At 56.9% G+C, this 21,008-nt stretch overlaps 2 protein-coding genes across 7 annotated transcripts in view; one reads left to right on the top strand and one right to left on the bottom strand.

Moving 5' to 3' along the window:
• The first annotated feature begins 4,169 nt into the window (after positions 1-4,169).
• Positions 4,170-9,491, top strand: FUZ (fuzzy planar cell polarity protein). 2 transcript variants are annotated; one of them, XM_027080269.1, is made up of 11 exons: positions 4,170-4,481; positions 4,741-4,862; positions 5,141-5,225; positions 5,447-5,515; positions 5,738-5,842; positions 6,666-6,863; positions 7,010-7,105; positions 7,451-7,557; positions 7,651-7,715; positions 7,797-7,871; positions 8,978-9,491. In XM_027080269.1, the coding sequence occupies exons 1-11, from the start codon at positions 4,371-4,373 to the stop codon at positions 9,202-9,204; spliced, it is 1,260 nt and encodes a 419-aa protein (XP_026936070.1). In that variant the 5' UTR covers positions 4,170-4,370; the 3' UTR covers positions 9,205-9,491. The 2 variants fall into 2 exon arrangements, with proteins under 2 accessions (XP_026936070.1, XP_026936071.1); XM_027080270.1 differs by lacking the exon at positions 7,010-7,105 and having other exon boundaries at positions 4,180-4,481; positions 8,978-9,470.
• Positions 9,248-21,008, bottom strand: part of AP2A1 (adaptor related protein complex 2 subunit alpha 1) — a 54,462-nt gene continuing 42,701 nt past the window's right edge. For all 5 annotated transcript variants that reach the window (XM_027080266.1, XM_027080268.1, XM_027080267.1 and 2 more), the window contains 18 exons: positions 20,537-20,638; positions 19,035-19,143; positions 15,852-16,002; positions 15,376-15,544; positions 15,086-15,223; positions 14,765-14,947; positions 14,231-14,328; positions 13,829-14,060; positions 13,546-13,713; positions 13,300-13,463; positions 12,517-12,573; positions 12,329-12,411; positions 12,137-12,226; positions 10,812-10,935; positions 10,607-10,723; positions 10,444-10,513; positions 10,080-10,214; positions 9,248-9,687 (listed from right to left, as the gene is read on the bottom strand). In XM_027080266.1, coding sequence (XP_026936067.1) covers positions 9,610-9,687; positions 10,080-10,214; positions 10,444-10,513; positions 10,607-10,723; positions 10,812-10,935; positions 12,137-12,226; positions 12,329-12,411; positions 12,517-12,573; positions 13,300-13,463; positions 13,546-13,713; positions 13,829-14,060; positions 14,231-14,328; positions 14,765-14,947; positions 15,086-15,223; positions 15,376-15,544; positions 15,852-16,002; positions 19,035-19,143; positions 20,537-20,638 — 2,268 coding nt within the window. In that variant the 3' untranslated portion in view covers positions 9,248-9,609. The remainder of the gene's footprint in view (positions 9,688-10,079; positions 10,215-10,443; positions 10,514-10,606; positions 10,724-10,811; positions 10,936-12,136; positions 12,227-12,328; positions 12,412-12,516; positions 12,574-13,299; positions 13,464-13,545; positions 13,714-13,828; positions 14,061-14,230; positions 14,329-14,764; positions 14,948-15,085; positions 15,224-15,375; positions 15,545-15,851; positions 16,003-19,034; positions 19,144-20,536; positions 20,639-21,008) is intronic.

Here is a 21,008-nt window from a genome sequence, read left to right as displayed (position 1 = left end):
TAAGAGGTATGGGTAGTCTTCAAGTATCTTCCCTCCCCCACAGAGGAAACAAATTTAAAAAAAGATGCAGTTGGAATCGAACTTCCTGCCCCAGATGGGACTGCACTGGCATTACCAAGAGCCTGAAGCCAGCTGTGATTTGTAAAACTTCAGTGTAGTTCCCCAGCTAAGCAAGAGCCGTCCAGGGCAGCTGATCTAGTTCCAGGATAGTAACACTCCTGACAACCTGCAGAAGTAGAAGTGAATCCTCCCTAGAGGACTCTGATCAATATCACAAAGACCACCAGCACAGAAGTAAAGATTGAAATTAGAGTCCACAGAAACAACAGTTAACAGATGAAGGTCCCCCACCTCCAGGTACTGGAATTGTCAGGTTCATAATGAACCACAATATGCAAAATAATAGGATAAATAAAGGACATTAAGTTGTCTCCTGCTGTGTAACAAATTACCCCAAATTTAGTGGATTGAAACAACAACATTGTTACTTCGCAGTTTCTGTAGATCAGGAATCCAGGCATGGCTTAGCTGGGTCCCCTGCTTCAGAGACTATAATCAAAGTGTCAGCCAGGGCTGTAATCACCTCGAGGCACAACTAGAAAGGACCTTCTCTCATACTCATTCTTGTCATCGTTACCAGGGTTCAGTTCTTCACAGGCTATTGGCCAGAGGTTCCATGTGTCACCCACCAGGGTCCTTGGACTCTTTTTTTTAAATAATTTTTAAAACTTTATTTTATTTTTAGCTGCATTGGGTCTTCATTGCTGTGCGCTGGCTTTCTCTAGTTGCGGCGAGCAGGGGCTACTCTTCGTTTCGGTGCGCGGGCTTCTCATTGCGGTGGCTTCTCTTGTGGAGCACAGGCTCTCAGCGTGCGGTCTTCAGTAATTGTAGCACATGGGCTTAGTAGTTGTGGCTCATGGGTTCTAGAGTGCAGGCTCAGTAGTTGTGGCACACGGGCTTAGTTGCTCCGCGGCATGTGGGATCTTCCCGGACCAGGGCTCGAACCCATGTGCCCTGCACTGGCAGGCAGATTCTTAACCACTGCGCCACCAGGGAAGCCCCCTTGGACTCTTTAATCAATAAAAATTGATAAAAGGCCAGACAAGAAATTCAGGCAAGCCTTTATTGGGACTCTTGCTGCAGCAGGAGGGAGCGAAAACAAGAAAGAGGTGCCCTTGTTTGCTCCGTGAAGGGGAGCAAGCCGGTTCCTTAAATGGGGTGAGGGGAGAAACAGTTTTTCGGTAGGAAGTACTTCAGGCAGTAGGAAAATTTTAAATTAACCTGCAAAGATTATCTGAGAGACAAGAAGGAAGAGGGAGAGCAACATGAGTCATAAACATTTACGTAATTACAAATAAATATTGCCTGCATAAAATAAGAGATATATTCAACGAGGGCATAAGAAAAGTAAAACTAAAATGCTGACAACACTAGTTGGTTAGTCTGGGAGGGAGCTTAACGGAGTTAAGGTGTTATATTCTCTTTGTATTATTTGAGAGAGGGTTTAAGATCTTTAACTTTTTGCTGAATTAGATGTGTAAGGTAAAGTTTCAAGGATAACCAATAAAAATAAAAGAGAATTCGTGTATAACTTTGAAACCAGAAGAAAGAGAAAATAATGAACTGAGGAAACAAACAAACAAAAAATCCAGTAACAGATAAGAATGGAGGAAAAAAGCGTTGAAAAGGCAGAACAAGAAATATAAAAATAAAACAATAGAAATAAATCTAAATATATCAGTAGAAAATAAATATAAGTGGACTAAAGAAAAAATACATAGAACTACAGGGAGAAATTGATATGTTAGTTCATTTGTTATTTTATGCAGCTTTTCCTCTAGTTTAATGTAATTCAATGTGCAGGGTAAATGTCTTAATATTTCTTATCAACTATTAGAAATCAAATCCAGAGTGCAGACAAAACATGTTTAAAAGAAACAAATGTGGGCTTCCCTGGTGGCACAGTGGTTAAGAATCTGCCTGCCAATGCAGCGGACACAGGTTCCATTCCTGGTTCGGGAAGATCCCACATGCCGCAGAGTAGCTAAGCCCATGCACCACAACTACTGAGCCTTAGCTCTAGAGCCTGCCAGCCACAATTACTGAGCCCACGTGCCACAACTACTGAAGCCTGCGTGCCTAGAGCCCGTGCTCCGCAACAGAGAAGCCACAACAATGAGAAGCCTGCGCACTGCAACGAGGAGTAGCCCCCGCTCACCGCAACTAGAGAAAGCCCGCGCACAGCAACGAAGACCCAACACAGCCAAAAATAAATAAATAAATTTTTAAAAATAAATAAAAAATAAAAGAAACAATTTTTTTTAATATTGCTATATATTTTGTAAATATATTTGGATAAATGAGGGCAACTGTTCTCACAAAAGAGAAAAGATCTAGAAAATCATAATTCAAAAAGTCATGTGCCGCAATGTTCATTGCAGCACTATTTACAATAGACAGAACATGTAAGCAACCTAAGTGTCCATCGACAGATGAATGGATAAAGAAGATGTGGCACATTTATACAATGGAATATTACTCAGCCATAAAAAGAAACGAAATTGAGTTATTTGTAGTGAGGTGGATGGACTGTCATACAGAGTGAAGTCAGAAAGAGAAAAACAAATACGGTATGCTAACACATACATATGGAATCTAAATGGTTCTGTTGAACCTAGGGGCAGGACAGGAATAAAGACACAGACGTAGAGAATGGATTTGAGGTCGCGGGGAGGGGGAAGGGTAAGCTGGGACAAAGTGACAGAGTAACATTGATATATATACACTACCAAATGTAAAATAGCTAGTGGGAAGCAGCTGCATAGTACAGCGAGATCAGCTCGGTGCTTTGCGACCACCTAGAGGGGTGGGATAAGGAGGGTGGGAGGGAGGCGCAAGAGGGAGGGGATATGGGGATGTAGCTATGCATGTAGCTGATTCACTTCGTTATACAGCAGAAACTAACACAACATTGTAAAGCAATTATACTCCAATAAAGATGTTTAAAAAAGAGAGAGAGAAAAGATCTAGCTGACTAAATTGATAACTTAATGAAGATTTACTTCATCACTTTAAACACACAGAGGTGAGAACCTAAAGCATATCAGCATAGGATAGGCTAAATCTATTTTGTTACATCTATAATATAGGTTAGAATAGGACATTCAAAAAAGACGAAGTGGGGTTTCCCTGGTGGCGCAGTGGTTGAGAGTCCGCCTGCCGATGCAGGGGACACGGGTTCGTACTCCGGTCCGGGAAGATCCCACATGCCGCGGAGCGGCTGGGCCTGTGACCCATGGCCGCTGAGCCTGCGCGTCCTGAGCCTGCGCGTCCGGAGCCTGTGCTCCGCAACGGGAGAGGCCACAACAGTGAGAGGCCCGAGTACAGCAAAAAAAAAAAAAAAGACGAATTGCATTTATACGGTTTCATGAGAAAAAGAAAGTTTGAAAACAACATTAACACAGTAACCATATTTGTGAAAACGTGAATATTCTGTGTTAAACTGTAAAGATTTTATTTTAGGGAAAGGATTTTAGGAGGAGTATTTTCACATTCTGCACAATACACTATCATGTATAAATTCATTACAAATAATATTATTTTCCGATTCTGGAAAATAAAGGATTTCATCTTTCTTTTTCTAACAGCAAAAACAACCATGCCATTTGTGGGTTACTAGGCAACGCTCGCCGGACCAAACCATCCTCGAGGGTGAGGGGGGAGATTTTGCTCTAAGGAAGTGCTCGGGATTCGTCATGCGGCCATCTTTGAGAGGGGCACAGCTGTTTCTAGCCTTGGAAGAGAACGAGGCCTGAATGGTGGTTGCTAGGCAACGCCTAGGCACTGTCGCCATCGTTCAGTATGGCATAGTGCTGCCACTACAAAACGGAAAGCTAAGCCAAAGCGGTTGCTAGGCAACGCCTCGGCACCGTCGCCATCTTTGAGTGTGGCACGGCTCTTTGTCAATTTAGAACGTGAAACGTATTAGTTTACGTGATGGTTACTAGGCAACGCTTTGGCGCAGTCCCTACCTTCGAGTCGGGCTCTTCATTCTCTTAAATAGAGTCAAACCGCTCCAAGGAGCGACTAGGAAGCTTCGCAAATAAAATTAGCCGCCATCTTTGTTAGGGGTATTGTGACTTCCGGCTGGGGCGGAAGAGAGCGTAACGGGGCGTGGGGAAGGTGCTGGAATAGGAGTTGATGGGGGTTTGAGTTGGATGAAGAAGGCGGGAATCCAGTCCTCTTCCAGTTAGCTCCCCATCTCGCCCTCTGTCGGCTTCGGACCGCAGCCTGACTTCGTGTGACTACCGGCATGCTCCAAGGCGGGCATTGACTGTCCCCACGGAGGGACTGGGAAGCGGGGGTTCCAAATGGGAGAGGAGGGGACCGAAGGCACCGTACATCTGCTGTGCCTCGCGGCATCCAGCGGGGTCCCTCTGTTTTGCAGGAGCAGCCGCGGCGGCGCCCCCGCCCGCCAACAGGTGGGGCCCCGGGCGCCTGGATCTCCGAAATGGAAGGGGTTTAGATGCTTGGACTCTGGGTCTTCAAGGGAGTAGGGGCTGGGGAAGTTTCAGAATTGAGTTTGGAGGGTCGAGGGTGCAATTGACCAGTGATCCTGGTTCCCCGAAGAGGAGGGGCCAGGAGATCTAGAGAGAGGAGGGGGTTGGGGACCTGAGTCATTGGTTCCAATAGAAGACGGGATCTGGGGGCTCCTGTCTAAAATCCCCAATCTTTCCCCAGCTCCCATTCTCTGTCATCGGCTCCCTCAATGGAGTCCATATGTTTGGGCAGAATCTCGAGGTGCAGCTGAGCTCTGCGAAGACGGAGGACACAACCGTGGTGTGGAAGAGCTTCCATGACAGGTCTCCAAGGGTAGCTTGGGGGCAGGGCCAGGGTGATAGCTCCTGTTGAAGACGACCCTGAGGCCATCCAGCTCTCTAACGCCAGCTGTTTACCTGGCTGTGGGATCTTTGACAAGTCAGTTACCCTTTCTGATCCCTGAGTTTCTCTGAATGAAAAGCAGGTTGTGCTCGGGCATGGATGTAGCTGGCATCCAGGATCAAGGGCAGACCCTACTCTCCTCCCTGCCTTGTTTCCTTGGCCTGGACTCATTCTTCCTTCTCACCTTCCTTTCTCACAGCATCACCCTCATTGTTCTGTCATCTGAGGAGGGCACCTCGGAGCTGAGGCTGGAGAGACTACTCCAGATGGTGTTTGGGGCCATGGTGAGACTCCCCAGCCCTCTTTTCCAATCCCAGGAATCTGAACTCTCAGCATCCCTCTCCCTCAGGACCCAGGAATCCTAGAACTCAGTCCCTCCTGCCTCGGACTAAGGAGTCCAGATCCCCAGTTTCCTCCTCCTGCAGACACAGGAGTCTGAGTCCCAGCCCCTCCTGTCTTATAATCAGTAATCCAGGTCCCCTGCTCTCCTATATGTTTCTTCTAGGTTCTTCTTGTGGGACTTGAAGAGCTGACCAATATCCGCAATGTAGAGAGACTGAAGAAGGAGCTGAGGGTGAGGCTGCAGGACGTGAGGATGGGAAGTTAGGATACCTGGTTACTGATATTTGGGAACTACAGTTCCCAGAAGCCCCCGGGGCAGCCTGACCCAGTGGGTTCAGGGGGCAGCTTGGTTGTCTGACACCCCTCAGCAAGGCCCAGTAGGGCCAGTTTTCTGAGGAGGAGGCAGCAGATCTGGGTACCACCTGGGTCCTAGGCTTCATTTTCCCTCTGCTAGGCCAGTTACCGCCTCATCGACAGCTTCCTTGGGGACTCAGAGCTCATCGGGGACCTGACCCAGTGTGTGGACTGTGTGGTTCCTCCAGAGGGGTCCCTGCTGCAGGTATTGGGAATGCCTTGTAAAGTCTTAAAACTGTCCCTCTGGCCCTGGCTCAGTCCCCATCCTCTTACCCTTGGACCATTGCCTCAACCTCTTCCTATCCTTTTGGCTTCTAGTCCAACCCCCGCCTTGACCCTGGAAGGATCTTTCTACACCGAGAGCTGCCCCTGCCCCTCCCCTGGTCACAGCCCGCCCGTGGCTTTCCATCACCCCCAGGACAAGGTCTCAGCCCCTCAGCCTGGTGTTGAGGACCTGAGGAATCTGACGCCCGCCAGCCTGCTCGCCCTAATCTCTACTAACTCCACAGTCCACCCTCTCCCAGCTGCCTCATGAGTCTCACAAATCCCCACAGCTTCCCAGCTTCCCTGCCCTGGCACATCCTGTTCCTTCTACCTAGGAGATCTCTATCTCCCCTTCCTTAAATATTGCTCTGGATTCATCTGGCATGACTTGCCTCCCAGCATTGTGACTCTCGGCAGGTGACTTGACCTCTCTGAGCTTCAGTAGGTTGTAGATTGCGCCTACCTGGCCTATAATACAACGCGATAAACCGTAGCTGCTGCTGTTACAAGTATTAGCTTCTGTAGGACGTGTCAGGCTATGTAGCAATCACCCTACCTGTTTAATTTCGCACTGTGACTTGGGATGGTACCTGCATGTGAAGGTGAAGGAACTCAGGCCCAGGGAGGGTGGGACACATGAGCATGGCCACCAGGCAAGCTTTGAATTGTATGGCCGTCTCTTCCCACTCCTTACGCACCTGGGAAGTCACTGTCGGCCCTGCTCAGGTCTCCTGACCTGCAGCCGGCCTGCCTCCCTTACCCAGGAAGCCCTTTCTGGGTTCGCCGAGGCTGCGGGTACGGCCTTCGTCAGCCTGGTCGTGTCGGGCCGGGTGGTGGCAGCGACAGAGAGCTGGTGGCGGCTGGGGATGCCGGAAGCCGTGCTGCTCCCCTGGCTGGTGGGATCCCTGCCGCCGCAGGCCGCTCGCGACTACCCGGTGTACCTGCCTCACGGGAGTCCCACGGTGAGTCAGTGGATGGGGCGGGCAGGGGGAAGGTGGAGGCGGGGAGGAGCGCGCAAGGGGTGGTACCTGGAGGCTGTCTCGAGGAGGCGGGGCTTGCGATGAGAAGGGGAGGAGCTCCGGCCAGCCCACTCTGCGGGCTGCCTCAGGTGCCGCACCGGCTTCTGACCCTGACGCTCCTGCCGGGCTTGGAGCTGTGTCTGCTCTGCGGGCCGCGCCCTCCCCTCAGCCAGCTGGATGCACAGGTGAATCTGGGCTACGTCCCGCTCTTCCCCTATTTCACCCGCTACCCCCGGCCCTTCTCTGAGCATCCTGACCCGCGAGTGCGCTCTTTACGCTTGACTCGCCCTTGGTCCCGCCCCCGCCCCTCGTAGGTCCCGCCCCCTTCGGGCTGTGCTCCAATCACCGTCCCCGCAGCTCGGCCCCTCTTTCCCTCTTATAGCGTCCTTCCAGGCCTCGCCCCTTCCCCGGTCCCCTCTGCCCTCTGCCCTTGTGTTCTCCTCCCCTGCCCTGGCCAAACCGCCTTCTCTTGGTATTCCCCCGACCTCACCCACCGGCCCCGCCTCTCTCGCTGGCCACGCCCCCTGCAGCTTCTGGAGCGCTGGTGGCAGCCACTGCTGGACCCGCTGCGGGCCTGCCTGCCGCTGGGATCCCGAGCGCTGCCCGCGGGCTTCCCCCTGCACACGGACATCCTTGGGTAGGGCTCAGACCGGGGAGTGGGTTGGAGGTGGGGAGTGGGTTGGGGGTCCTCATCCCCTCTTTTCTGGCCGTGACACCTCTTTTCCCACAGGCTGCTGCTCCTCCACCTGGAACTGAAACGTTGCCTCTTCACGGTGGAGCCCTCGGGGGATCAAGGTGACTGAGAGGAGGGCGGGGCCAGGAGGGGCGTGGGCTGGGGAGGGGCTCTCTGTTACCCTGTCCCTCTTCCCCCTTCAGAACCGTCTTCTGAGCAGCGTCGGCGCCTCTTCCGCTCCTTCTACACCCTGGTCACCGCCACGCACTTTCCACCAGGTCAGCGCCGGGCACAGCGCCCCCTTTGCACAGGCTGGGACACTTGAGTCCCAGCTCTCACAAGTTGATGGTGGGGAAACTGGTAGGAGAAGCCAGCTGCGAAGTGGGCGTGGCTGTCTGTGAGGACTGGGCAGTGCACACTGACAGGAAGGCAAGGGAGGGGCAGGGAGGTCCCAATCGGTAGGTTTCAGGACCTCCTGGCTAATCCTAATAGCTAACACTGAGGCCTCATGTCCTGCCAAGTGCTTTTCTGTGTACTGACTCACTTCATCCTCATAGGTGAGGGCTATCTCCTGTTATGTCATCATTCCCATATTATGGATGAGGAAACAGGCTCAGCTAATAAGCAGCAGAGCCACGATTCAGCCAGGCAAGCCTGGCTCCCACATCCACACACTCCTGCTCTAGTGCTGCAAGTACACACTTTGCCGATAGTCTTGGGTGGAGTAGGGGTGGTAGATTCCATGGAGCCCAGGTCCGGAAGGAAAAGTTGTCACATATGACCTGTGAGGCTCAGAGAGACAAAGGGGGCTGAGGAGCCAGGCACAGGATGGCGACTGGTGGCCCTGCAGTTGGGGCCGCGGCGGTTGCTGCTGCTGCTGTCTGCTCAGAGCCCCACGCATGGGCTGCGGACCTAGAGTGACACTACCACCCCAGCGAAGACCCTGATGAGTGTAACAACATGGTAAAAAGCTCCACCTGGAAGGGGCAGACGACTGTCCCTTCCGAGCTATGCGACTCCACCGCCCAACCTGCTTCCCACCTGTAAGTGGGGCAGGGTCCTCAGAAGGGTTACGGGAGGTCTTCCCTGGAGCCCAGCGCCCAGCACCTGGGAAACATCTCCTGCGTGTTTATGATCTGTATTGCTAAGCAGATTACCTAGGGCTGCACACGCAGTGTACCCATGAAAGTGGGGGACTGAGGCTGGGTGGGAAGAGGGGGAGAAAGTCCGTGATCTTCTCAGGTCCTGACAGCTGGCTGGAGCTGTAAGGCTCTCCTCTGTCAGGAGTCAAACTTAGGCCCAGGATGGGGGTGGCCCCCGCAGGTTGGCATCCTAGTTGTCCAGGCCCCACTGGTCACCTCGGCCCTCCCTGTCCTTCCTTCAGAGGCGGGGCAGCCAGAGGAGAAGGCGGAGGAGGTGGTCCATCGGGCGCAGGTACCGAGAGCCTGCTACCTGGTGTCGGGGGCTGAGGAGCCAGGCACAGGATGGCGACTGGTGGCCCTGCAGCTGGGGCCACGGCGGTTGCTGCTGCTGCTGTCTGCTCAGAGCCCCACGCATGGGCTGCGGGGCCTAGCTACCCACACTCTGCATGCCCTCACCCCACTCCTCTGACCGCTGGGCGTAAGCGCCAGACACAGACAAGGACATGGGGCTGTTAGCGTCTCTCTGTTTATTCGCTCACAATAATACACAGCCCCTGGACAGGGAGGGGGCAGGAGGGGCTACGACAGGGTGGGGTGGGAGGGGAGGACATTCCCACTTCCCTGGCCCCTCTCCCCTCTGTGCTTCGGGGGGGAAAGGGAGGAAGGGGGCTCCCCCTTACCCCCCAGAATGTAAACAGCAGCAGATGAACAAAAATAAAAATACAAAAGGCTGGAGGAAGGTCCTAGGCACCCCCCGACCCCGGGGTCTTCCCTGTCACCAGCGGAGGTCCCCTCGCTGCCCCATCCACCACGGCTGCCTCAGTCCTGGTGGCTGCCCAGTGCCGGCCACATCCCCGGGGGCACAGTCCAGGGCTCAGAACTGCTGGGCCAGCAGCTCACAGAGGTGACGGGAGACGGGCTCCTTACTGGTGCGCAGGGTCAGCCGGTACATCTGGGGGGACGGGGGGACTCAGGGAGGAGGCAGAGAGGATGGAGAGCCCGGGGTGGGGGGTTGGGGGGGAGGGGGATACAGGGCAGATAAATGATGAGAGGAGAGAAAAAGGATCAAGGGATCAGAAAGGCGACAGAAGGGCCAGGGAAGACAGAGGTAAAGGACGAAAGATAAAAAAGAGGCCACAAAGGGGGGAAGGGACATGGAGAGATGAAAGTCAGGGAGGGAAAGGGAGAGGAAGACCAGAGGATGGAGAGACAGGAGGGAGGCAGGAGAGGGAGGAGACAGGGCCACAGAGCAGAGGCACGTGATTCAAAGAACATAGTGAGGCAGGAGGGGGCCGGGCGCAGAGAATGCACACGAAGCGGGGAGCCTCGCAGAGCACCACTCACCTGAGCCTGGGCATTGGGCTCCAGCCGGAGAAGACAGCCCACCTGCAGGGCTTTCGTCTGGATGATTCCAGCCCCCACGAAGTTCTCTGGGTTGGGGTCCACATTGTCCAGGAGAGCAGAGCCAAACCCCAGGAGCTGAGGAGGAAGGGGGGGAGCCGTCAGAGGGTGCCCGATCTCTGTTAGCTCCCAGACAGTGGCACACCAGTTCCCCCAAACCCTTTGGAGTGGAAATTGGCCCCACTTTACAGATGGGAAAACAGAGGCTCAGAAGTGGAGCAGCCACTGCTCCCCAAATCCCAGAGTTGGAGAGAGAGGCAGGGCTGGGAAACTAGCCGCGGTGCTTCTCCTGTCTAGCCTGTCTCACCTTGGCCTTAGTGACCTCCGCGTCCATGGGGTGGTTGGCTTTGAAGATTTTCTGCGCCTCCTGTTGGGGCCTAGGGGCCGGGAAAGGTTCAAGTCAGGGATCTGGAAGCCCCAGCCCCGCCCACCCTGAGGGCGGCTTTGGCTCCGTCCCCCGCGCGGCTCACAGGCTCAGCTGCTTCCAACGCTGGAAGAAGTCCTGGGCCGCCATCTCCGTCGGCTGGAAGAACTTGTTGATGGTCACCGGGAGCTTCAGGGTGAGGGATTGGGGGGCGCCCCCGTACCTGGCGGGAGAGGAGGGAGGGCTCGGTCAGACCACACCCTCGCCCCGGAACCCCCGCCTACCCGGCAACGCCCCGCCTCCTGACTCACCGGAAGCGCACGGACAGGAGTGGGGGCGTCAGGAAGTCCCGCAGACACTCGATGTTGAGCACCTGCTGTACCTGTGCCCCACCGTCCACCTGCGAGGCCACCCGCTTGGTCTGCACGGCCAGCTGTGCCCGCCCGTGGTCAAGGAAGCCAGAAACAGGAGCGGCCCGGGGGGCGGGGTGGTGGTGATGGGGAAGGGACTTGACCATCCACCTGATGGTTCAGAACTTTCCTGGAAGCCCCAGCCTGCCGTCCCTTCAGGGGCTCAGCGCTGCCGTCCAGGGCTCATCGTACAAGGCCTAGCTCCAAAGTCCTTCCTAAGCCAAACCTCTGACCTAGGTGCCTCCTCTGGCCTTCCATAGTGGGCTCAGCCACCTCCATTATGGTACAGGTCACACCATGGCTCTGAAGGCTGACCTGGGTTTGAATCCCAGCTCTTAGCACCTCGGTTACTATGGGCAAGTCACTTAACCTCTCTTAGCCTCATCTGCGAAATGGACGTAGTGTCCTCAGCAGTCAATGAAATCATCCAGCACAAGTACTTGTCAGTGTGTGTGGCACAGGGTAGGTTCACCAAAATGGTGGCCTTTGTGTCAACAACCCACTGGCAAGGACGGGGTCTTATGTCTCTCTCCCCCGGGCCCTGCCCAGCACAGAGCTGAGCCTACAGAAGGCCTCTGGAAATGCTGAATGAACCAAAGAACTGAAAAGGTCCTCAGTTTTAGGGTCTAACCACTCTAATTTCCAAGTTGTGCAAACTGAGGCCCAGAGAAGGGGGACAGGGGACTGATGACACTGCTCAAGCAGTTCCTTTATGCCAGCCACCCTTCCAGGGTCTTCGAACCACACTGATATTCAAAACAAGCCTGTGAAAAGGAGGAGGAAGATCTACACTTCACAGAAGGGATAGCAAGGCTCAGAGAGGCCAAGTGACTGGCCCAGGACACACAGGAGAAGGCCGTGGTTGGCAACAAGACCCCCAGGCCTGGCTTTCGAGGGCAGAAGGCACTGGAATCGGGTGTCGAGCCCGATGGAAGACGAGGTCAGGACACGGGAGGGGCTTCACAGGGACCAACTGAGGCCCAGAGCAGCTGTGATTCCAGAAGTAACACCTCCTGCATCCCTATCACATCATGTCACTACCATCTCCTGTCCTGTTAAAGAGGCCCACCCCATCTTACAGATGACACTAAATCTCAGAGAAGTACCACGGGCTCAGGCTTTCAAGTAAGAGGGCCCAACAGGGGTCTGGACCTGGGTCCATCTCCTTCCCAGCTGCCAGGAAGGTGGACCTGGAGGGGCGGGGCTGGGCCAGGCCGACAGGATATGAGTCTGGAGGTCTCCAGGGTGGACCACGGTGGGAGAGAAGTTCTGGAACTGCACTGAAGTCTTGTTGCCATAGAAGAGATACATGCGCCCTGTGGGGGGTGAGGAGAGGTAGGGCTCCATCTGAGTTCCTTCCATGCCCTCCCGAAGCCAAGGTCTCCCTGAAACTTCACCCCATCGCCCCCTGGACTCACCCAAGTTCTGCCGGAACTCTGACTTGACTCCAATCTGCAGCAGCTGGTTCTCAAACAGGACCCCGTTGTTCCTGCACACGAACCTGGGTGGGGGCAGTGGGAGCTCAAGATGACGGGTGCTCGCCTGGCTCCTGCTCTGTGCTTCCCACTTGTCCCCACTGCCCTCCCCAACCTCACCCACGACTCACTTATTCAGCAGCTCATCGGCTTCCGGGATGGGCGGGCCAATGTCCTCAGGACCTGGGCTGCAGGTGGGAAAGGAGAGAGATGGGAAGGGGCTTGGGGGGCTAGAGGTAAAGGCCCAGAGCTAGTGGTGAGAGCTTGCAAGCCCTGAAGGAACAGAAGGCCAGAACCCATATACCCAGATTCCCCAAAGAGCCCCAGAATCAGACTGGCAATTGCCTCTAGTGGGAATAGGACCCTGGCAGGTACCGTCAGCACCCCCCTACCCTGTATCAGACGGCCTTGATTTCACTCCCTTCCAATTCCTTGCAGCTCATCAGGAGAGCTTGACGAGAGCTCCCAGTCCCCTAACCCTCCCTGGGGACACGGGAGTCTGCCCCCCAACCCCCTGAGGCCACCCCTTACTCAGCAGCTGGAGCTGGATCAGCCAGCAAAGCCATGGGGCTCTCAGGGGCAGGCGGCTCCAGCTCGCTGGGCCATCCAATCCCAGAGCAGACAAGAGAAGACAGGCGTGGCAGCAGCCAATCCCAGAGAGGCAGCAAGAGGGCAAAGAGAGAGGGAGTGGGGAGAAGGGAAGGAGAGAAGGAAGAGCAGGCTGAGACGTGATGACGGGAAAGGACAACACAGGGTGGCCAGGGTCAGCCAAGAGTCCAGAGTGGCCCAGAGGGAGGCAGGAGGCCGGGGGAGGTGGCAGCCAGGGCGACAGAGGCTGAGGGACAGGGAGGGAGGGGGGAGTTGGGAGGGGGCAGATGGAAAGGGGGCAGCCCTGGGCCCAAGGCGGGCGGTACCTGAGGAAGGCCTCCTCGGGGGTGGGCCCCAAGCTAGGCTGGGCGGCCGGGCCGTCGGAGAATACGTCCACCAGGAGGTTGCCCGCACCCGAGGGAGCTGGGGGTGCCGCTGGGGGAGGGGCTGCCCGCAGCCCCAGGAGGTCGGCGGAGGGTGAGGGCGTGGACTGCAGGGAATGCAGGCACAGGTGAAAAGAGAGGACGGCATGGCTGGGCCCAGCCCCGGCAGCCCAGCCCCACGGGACTCACCACGGTGCTGGGGGTGGGCTCCACACCCCCATTGATGTCGTGGCTGCTGGGCTCCCTCCGGCCATCATCCAGGGCACTGCCGGCCCCTGGCCCTTTCTTGCGCTTCAGCTTGGCCAGGATGGACGACTCTCGCTCGGGGAAGGGTGGCATCTCCTCCAGCACCGTGGCCTGCGGGGTCGGGGCAGGGGGGTTGGGGGGAAGGAGCAGGTCAGGGGCGGGCGTCCCGGGGAGGAGGAGGGGACAGAGGTGCAGAGGAGGGGCGCGTGGGGACTGGGGCTCTGACCAGGACGTCCGTGCTGGCCACCGAGCTAAGGGTGAGGTACTCGACGGCGCGCTGCTGCAGCTCCACGTCGGCGTTGCGCAGCTGGGAGCCGGCCCGCAGGACACCCTGGATGGTGGCCTTGGTCTCCGGGAAGAGGTTGATGAACTTGATGTAGGTGGACAGCAGCAGGGCCCGGGTGGCCACGCTGCACAGGTGGAACTTGGAGTGCAGCAGGGAGAACTGCACTGGGGGGCTGCAGGGGGCGGGGCCGGGGGTGCGCGTCAGCAGGTGGCCAGCTCCACCACCCTCTCCCAGAAGCCCCCATGAGAGGTGCCGCCTCCCTCAGGGGGACCTTTCCGGGGATCGCAGGCGGACCCCAGGGCCCCAGACCCCTCAGGAGTTTGTGTGCGTTCACCCCCTCACCTGGAGCGAGGGTCCCCAGCAATCAGGTTCCCAAACTCCCCAAGGATGTAGCCGCCAACTTTCACCATGTTCTCATGGCAGGCGGGGGCCTGGAGCGCCTGGGGGGCGGGGACAGCGGTGAGTGGCACCATCCTGACTCAGGAGCGCTCAGCATGTGCCAGGCGCGGCGCTGAGCCCTCGACTCCTATTAACTGCAGAAGCCTCCTGACTCTGCTGTGGGTGGGTTTATAGATGGGGAAAGTGAGGCACAGAGCAGTTCAGTGACTGGCCGGAGCTCACACAGGGAGTAAAACGGGGCAGAATGGGCCCTCTTTTCTGGGGCAGAGGGAGTGAGAAACTGCCGGGACCTGGGGCCTGGTGGCTACACATTAGGCACCCCACGCCCTGCTGACCCTCATATATATGAGCCCGTGGAGGCCCGGGCCCTCTGAGGAGGAGGAAGCAGGATGGAGGCCCAGGCCACCTGGCCCACCGCCCCAGCTGTCCTTGCTCTGCCTTGTGGCCCCTTTGTGGGGGTGAGACGGGGGTGCTGACCTCGAAGACGGTCTTGGCAGCGTAGCCCTGGACGTCGTCACGGTTGGTGACGATCTGTAGCACGCGGTACCACACCTCCTCGCTCACGTAGTCGCCCGCGATGCGGATGAGGTTGAGGATGGTGTCCACGTACCAGCTGTAGTCCACGGCGTACTTCTCAGCCAGGATGGCCACCTTTAGGACCTGCCAGCCAGGAGGGAGGTCGGGTGTGCGAGTGTGCCCACGGTGGGGAGGTGGGGTGTGCACTCACCCCATCTGGGCTCAGCGCATCCCGATCTGGAGACCCAGGAGTCTGGGCGTCCTGCCCCTGCCAGGACTCACGATCTCTTCGCGGATGGCGTAGTCGGCCGTCTCCAGGTACCGCAGCATCTCTGACACAATCTGCTTGGCATTGCTCCGGTCGCACATGGCATAGAGGAGGTCGGCCGCCCGCTGTCGCACGCTGACGTCCCGCTCCGTCTGAGGGAGGAGAGCAGGTAGGGTGTGTTCTAGGCTCCCTCCTGGCATGGGCCAGCCACCCCAGGGCCTCTGACCCCCAGAGCCTCTCTGAGGGAGCAGAGGAGACACAGGCCAGGTCAGTGTGGCCGGGGGCAGGCTCCCAAAGGTCACACCTTGAGGGCGTTGATGACGGTGTCAATGTGGGTCTTGACCGCCTCGTGGGAGAACTCGGAGCTGGCCAGTGTGCACATGCTCTCCAGGGCCAGGTAGCGCAGGTTGGTCTCCCGGTGCTGCAGGAACTGGCCTAGCTGGTTACAGGCCCGGACCAGGAGGTTGGGCTCACTGCCGGCAAAAGAGGAAGAGACCGGGGTGGGGGCAGGGAAGACACCCAAGATGACATGAGGAGATGGAGGACCGGGCCTCAGCTGATTCAGCTCTTAACTCCTGCCCTGGGTCCCCTGGGGACCCAGACACCTGGGCATCCAGCCCAAATACAGATATTCGGGACTTCTGCCCCTCAAGAGGGGCCCGGTGCCGATCTGGCAGGGCAGCGTTTCACACTCCCGTCATCCTCCTAGCTAGCAGGCACATTCCCGGCCCTCAGCCCTCCCTTCCCAGGCCAGGCTCCCCGCCCCCAGCAGGCAGGCACCTGTCGTAGTGGATGATGAGGCTGATGGTCTCAAAGAGGATGGCATTCTTGGCGTTGGAGTGCTGGACCTTCTTGGACTTGGGTGGCTCCTGGGCCTTGTTGAGCACGGTCTCCAGACACTCCACCAGCCGCCCCTTCACGGCCGCGTCCTCTGGGGAACCAGAGGGCACGCCCTGGGCTGAGCTCTCTGCCGGCCCGGCCCGCATGCCAGGGGCAGGGGCCACGCCATGGCTCCCATCCTCCAGAGGAAGAGTGTGGGCCCTGCAGCTTCAGGCTGGGGCCTCTACTCCCCCAAGTCCTTCCTGGGTCCCCAGGTGACCAGGGGAGGCTGACAGAGGACATGACTCCAGACCTGAGCTCTCGTCCTGCTCCGTTCTAACTCTGCTGGGCCAGAGGCTCCACCCTTGGGAGCCCCTGTTTCCCCTTCCGCAGCACTCATGCACTTTAGGAGTCTCACAGAACAAAGCAAGCTGCGGGAACCTTCCCCAGAGACACGCCCAAACCCGGCTCTTCCCAAGGAGGGGTCTGAGTGCCTGAGACAGGTGCCATCTAGGAGCTCACACAAACCCCGGGAACTGCCATTCCCTCACCTGTGAGGCAACACCAAGTGGACAGAACAACTGTCAAGTGTTCTAGCAAAGAATGTTGTACCCAAATCTATCGGGAAATTCACAAGATAGAGAACCAGCTAAAGGACACAGGCAGCGATCGGCCCAATCCAAAACATGGGACACACCGCAACCCAAAACCTCCCCGTTTCTTCAAAAACTGGGAGTGGGGATGGGGCTATCCCAGATGGAAAAAAAGAATGACAAAGACGTAATCAGTTAATTTGTGGTCCTAGGCTGTATTTTTTAAGCCATAAAAATAATGCTATGGACGATTAGGGCAGTTTGCTGCCTGGGTAGCTGATGACCCCAAGGCTATTCTAAATCTGCTTAGGCGTGATAAGAGCATTGCGGTTTTGTAGCGTTCTTGATTCTAAGAAACGTTTGCGGAAATATTTTGGGGTGAGGGGGAGTGTTATGATGTCTGCCACTTTTTTTTTTTGGCCACTTTTTTTTAAAAAATAAATTTATTTATTTATTTTTGGCTGTGTTGGGTCTTTGTTGGTGCACGCGGGCTTTCTCTAGTTGTGGTGAGCGGGGGCTACTCTTCACTGCAGTGACAGGCTTCTCATTGTGGTGGCTTCTCTTGTTGTGGAGCACGGGCTCTAGGCACACGGGCTTCAGTAGTTGTGGCATGTGGGCTCAGTAGTGTGGCTCGCTGGCTCTAGAGCACAGGCTCAGTAGTTGTGGCGCACCGGCCTAGTTGCTCCGCGGCCTGTGGGATCTTCCCAGACCAGGGCTCGAACCCGTGTCCCCTGCTTTGGCAGGAGGATTCTCAACCAATGAGCCACCAGGGAAGTCCCTGCCACTTACTTTCAAGTAATTCAGCAACTGGATGTCCGAGACAGTGAGGGAACAAGGGAGCAAATCCAGCAAAGTGGTAAAGCTCCGCTGAGTCTGGGTCAGGGGCATCTGGGTGTGGTCATTTTACTGTTCTCCCAAGTTATCCTTATGTCCAAAATTTTTCTTAACCAAAGGTTGCAGTGAAGGCCAGTGTCATGGAATGAAGGGGGAATTCTTCGAGATTAAAAGAGACTTATGGGACTTCCCTGGTGGCACAGTGGATAGGACTCTGCGCTCCCAATGCAGGGGGCCCGGGTTCGATCCCTGGTCAGGGATCCCACATGCATGCCACAACTAAGAGTTTGCATGCCACACCTAAGGAGCCCACTAGCTGCAACTAAGAAGCCCGCCTGCTGCAACTAGGGAGCCCACGTGCTGCCACTAAGGAGCCTGCCTGCTACAACTAAGACCTGGTGCAACTGAATAAAAAATAAATTACTTGGAAACAAATTGGAGCAGCCCCTCCCTGCCCAGCACTGGGTGGGGGTGGGGTGGGGGAATGGCTGCAATTCTCACAGGGCAGGGGATCAGAGTTGGTGAGGTACCTGCCCAGGGCACACCCCAAAATTATGAGGCGGGGCTTCTAGATGCAAGAGGGCTTAGGTTCTAGCTATGCCCTTCCTTACAGAATGAGAAAAGAGGCCCAGAGTGGGGACGAGGCTTCCCCAGGGCCTCATGACAAAATTCATCCCTGGCTTTCACCCGCTGGGAGGGGCCTTGGGTGTCACCTACATCATACACTCCATTACAGTGTGTGCGTGTGTGCGTGTGTGCACGCACGCGCACGCTCGCACCCAGCTGGCTGTGAAGATTTGGGGCTACACACCAGCTCCCTGGCCCCCAGCAGGTGCTTAGCACCCTGGTTGAATCGAAGGGCACTGGTCTATCAAGCGCCTACTGTGTGCTGAGCACCTCAGCACAGGGTCCCTCAAAACTGCTCTGTGAGGTCGGACAGCCGAGGATACAGAAGCCCGGGGGAGCCACGGCCCACGTGGTAGAGGGAAAGGGTTTAGAGCAGAGATTCAGGAGTCAGGCTCTGCTCTTCCTTCGCTGCCCTGGAAAGGCAATGTCTTCTCTCCAAGCCTCAGTTGCCCGGTGTGTCTATTTCAGGGACAGCTGCCCCTCGCCAGCTCTGCTGGGGGCACCTGGACACCCCGGTGCAGTACCAGCTCACTGCAGTACCCTCCGTCCACACCAGTGGTCATGACCATGAGCAACGAGGGCATGAAAACCCCTAGCAGAGCTATGCTAACTCCCACTGCATGGCCTGGAATTGCCCCTTGACCTGCTGGGTGACCTTGGACAAGGCCCTCCCCTCTCCAAGCCCTGGTTTCCTCATCTGTAACAGATGCGATGACAGCCCTGACATTCCAGGGCTGGAGCATTCAGGGCTGGAGCGTGAGTCTGGTTTTGCAGGGACCCAGGCCCACAGCAGGGGAGTCAACAAACAAGCGATTTGTCCCATTGTCTGTGCTGAGCCGGGAGGATGCCCTGCTCTCTGCTGCCCATCCTCCCCCAAGCCGTCTCCAACAGCCTCATACAACATTCTCATCCGGGGCCTCCCAGCGTGGGCCCTGGGCTCAGCGCTGCCCCCACTGCAGCCTCGGAACAGGGGCTAGAGGCACCAGCCCAGCCTCAGAGGACTCCTGACACAGACCCCCAGCACCCGGCCCCGCTGCCCAGCCATGGGGTTGGAGGCCCCAGACCCCAGCCCGGGTGCGCTCGGCAGTACCTGGCGGGGGGTAGCACTGCAGCAGCCGCAGGAGCTTCACCGAGAGCCAGGGCGCCGGGACGAAGTAGTAGGTGTAGTCCTGGAGGTCGGTAGAGGCCGAGGAGACGATCTGGGGGCAGAGGAGGGGGGCGAGGCATGGGTGGGGGCACGGGGAGGGGTGGCTGTGACCTGACAGTTTTATGGTGCAGAAACCTGAAGCTCAGGGAGGGTGGTGAGGAAGCCTCGGGCACACAGCGAGTGACTGGCTGGATCTGGGACTGGTCGGTTTTTCCAAGAAAAGCTGGCGTTGGGTGGGCAGGAAATCTCGGCCAACCCGATCCCCTTCTGTGAAGGGGACTCCAACTCTGCGCCTCACAATGCCCTGGGCTGCCTTCACTAGAACCTGGACCCCACGGCTCCCTGGAGAGTGCTTCCTTGTGGCCCTCCCCCAACACCCGAAGATACACAGGGGCAGGAACTGGGTCTGACCCGTTCTTGGGTCCCCGGGCCTACTACAAGGTCAGACACGAGAAGGGATCAGGGAAGAGGTGGGGGAATTAGCAACTTTTTTTCCTCACGACAAACTCCTACGCCACCTTGAAAACCCCTCTCCAGGAAGCAAGCCCCATCCTGCTCTGAGCCGCCTCCATGACAGCAGGTGCCCCGCCCCCGCTGTTACTGTCTGTGTCTCCCCCACCAAGCCTGGCCCACGAGAGAATTCGGATGTGTGGTGAATGAATGAAAATACGAATGAGTAAGCTGGTGTGTTGTTCTCTTTGGTTGAGAACACAGGCCTCTCTCGACCTCCTCAGGAAACATTTATATTTATGCCAAGTCTCAACTCAGGCAAGGATCACCTCCACCAGGAAGCCTTCCCAGACTTCTAGGCTGGGTGAAGTGCCTCCTTTGGGGGGCCTGCAACGTCCTTGCTACCTCCACGACTGCACACACCGCCCCTTTTATGATAATCTGTGGCTGAGTTGGCCCTGCCGTACATCCCTCCCCTCAACAGGACAGGGAGCTCCTTGAGGGCAGGCTCGGGTCTGACTCATCCGTGTCCCCAAGTGTCAGCCTGCACAGAGATGGGCCCACAGGAGGCCTCAGGCCATGTTCCCAGGACAGGGGCGAAGGTGGTGAGAGGAGCAGAAGAGGGAAGGAAAAGCAGGAGAAGCAGGAAGAAGAAGGAGAGGGGGACGAGAGGGAGACAGACAGGAGAGCAACCTCACTTCCTGGGATCTCATCGTATGCCCGGCCCTGTGCTCTTTATACAGATTAATTCACAGCAGCTATGCTGTGAGGCAGGCACTGGAATAATCCCCTTTGAACACATGAGGCAAACGAGGCCCAGAGGGGTGAAGCCACTTGCCTAGGGCCACACAGCCAGGAAGTGACGGAGCTGGGATGAACCCAGCTCTGACCCTGAGTCCTTAACCACTGAGCTAGATGGTCTCTCTGGGAAAGTGAGGACCAGAGAGGTGCCCAGGGGACAGGGACGCTGCAGCTGGCGCTGATACCACACCCACCCGGCTCAGGCGAGACACAGCCAGGGAGATGCATGTCTTGAAGTCATCCGGGTTCTTCTTGCAGAGACAAGTGATGAGGCTGACAGCGGCTGTGACCACGCCCTGTAGGGGCAGACGAGTGGCAGGTCAGGGCCCTCGGCGGAGGGTCAGACTGGGGACAAGTGTCCAGGCTGTGGTTCTGAGAGGAGAGGCGCAGGAGTACTTGGGGCTGGGGTGGCCTGAGGGGTGCGCTTGGGTTTGTACAGGTGTCGTGGTGGCTGTTTCACGGCTTGGGGACCATGAGGGACTGGAGCACTGTGGGTGGCGACAGATGTCAGTGTCTCTGTGCTGGCTGGGCAGCCGATGGGGGAATCTCTGGGTGTCGGAAACAGAGGCTGGGATTTTTCTGAGGGGCTGGGTGAGTGACGGGTGTTGGGGACACTGGACAGGAACCCCGGGCATCCAGGTGGGTGTCAGTGACAGAAGTGGGGGG

Source organism: Aethalodelphis obliquidens, unplaced genomic scaffold (genome assembly GCF_003676395.1).
Source record: "Aethalodelphis obliquidens isolate GAN/ISIS:26980383/991018 unplaced genomic scaffold, ASM367639v1 scaffold43, whole genome shotgun sequence".
NCBI classification, from domain to species: Eukaryota; Metazoa; Chordata; class Mammalia; order Artiodactyla; family Delphinidae; genus Aethalodelphis; species Aethalodelphis obliquidens.
The sequence above is the reverse complement of the archived record's forward strand: the minus strand, read 5'-3'. Positions and strand labels throughout refer to the sequence as shown.

Bases quoted from the DNA above. Each gene is read 5' to 3' on its own strand.
- FUZ (XM_027080269.1), top strand. From the start codon at position 4,371: ATGGGAGAGGAGGGGACCGAAGGCACCGTACATCTGCTGTGCCTCGCG. The intron at 6,864-7,009 runs GTGAGTCAGTGG...GGGCTGCCTCAG, and splicing joins TGCCTCACGGGAGTCCCACG to GTGCCGCACCGGCTTCTGAC. The intron at 7,872-8,977 runs GTCAGCGCCGGG...TCCTTCCTTCAG, and splicing joins CGCCACGCACTTTCCACCAG to AGGCGGGGCAGCCAGAGGAG.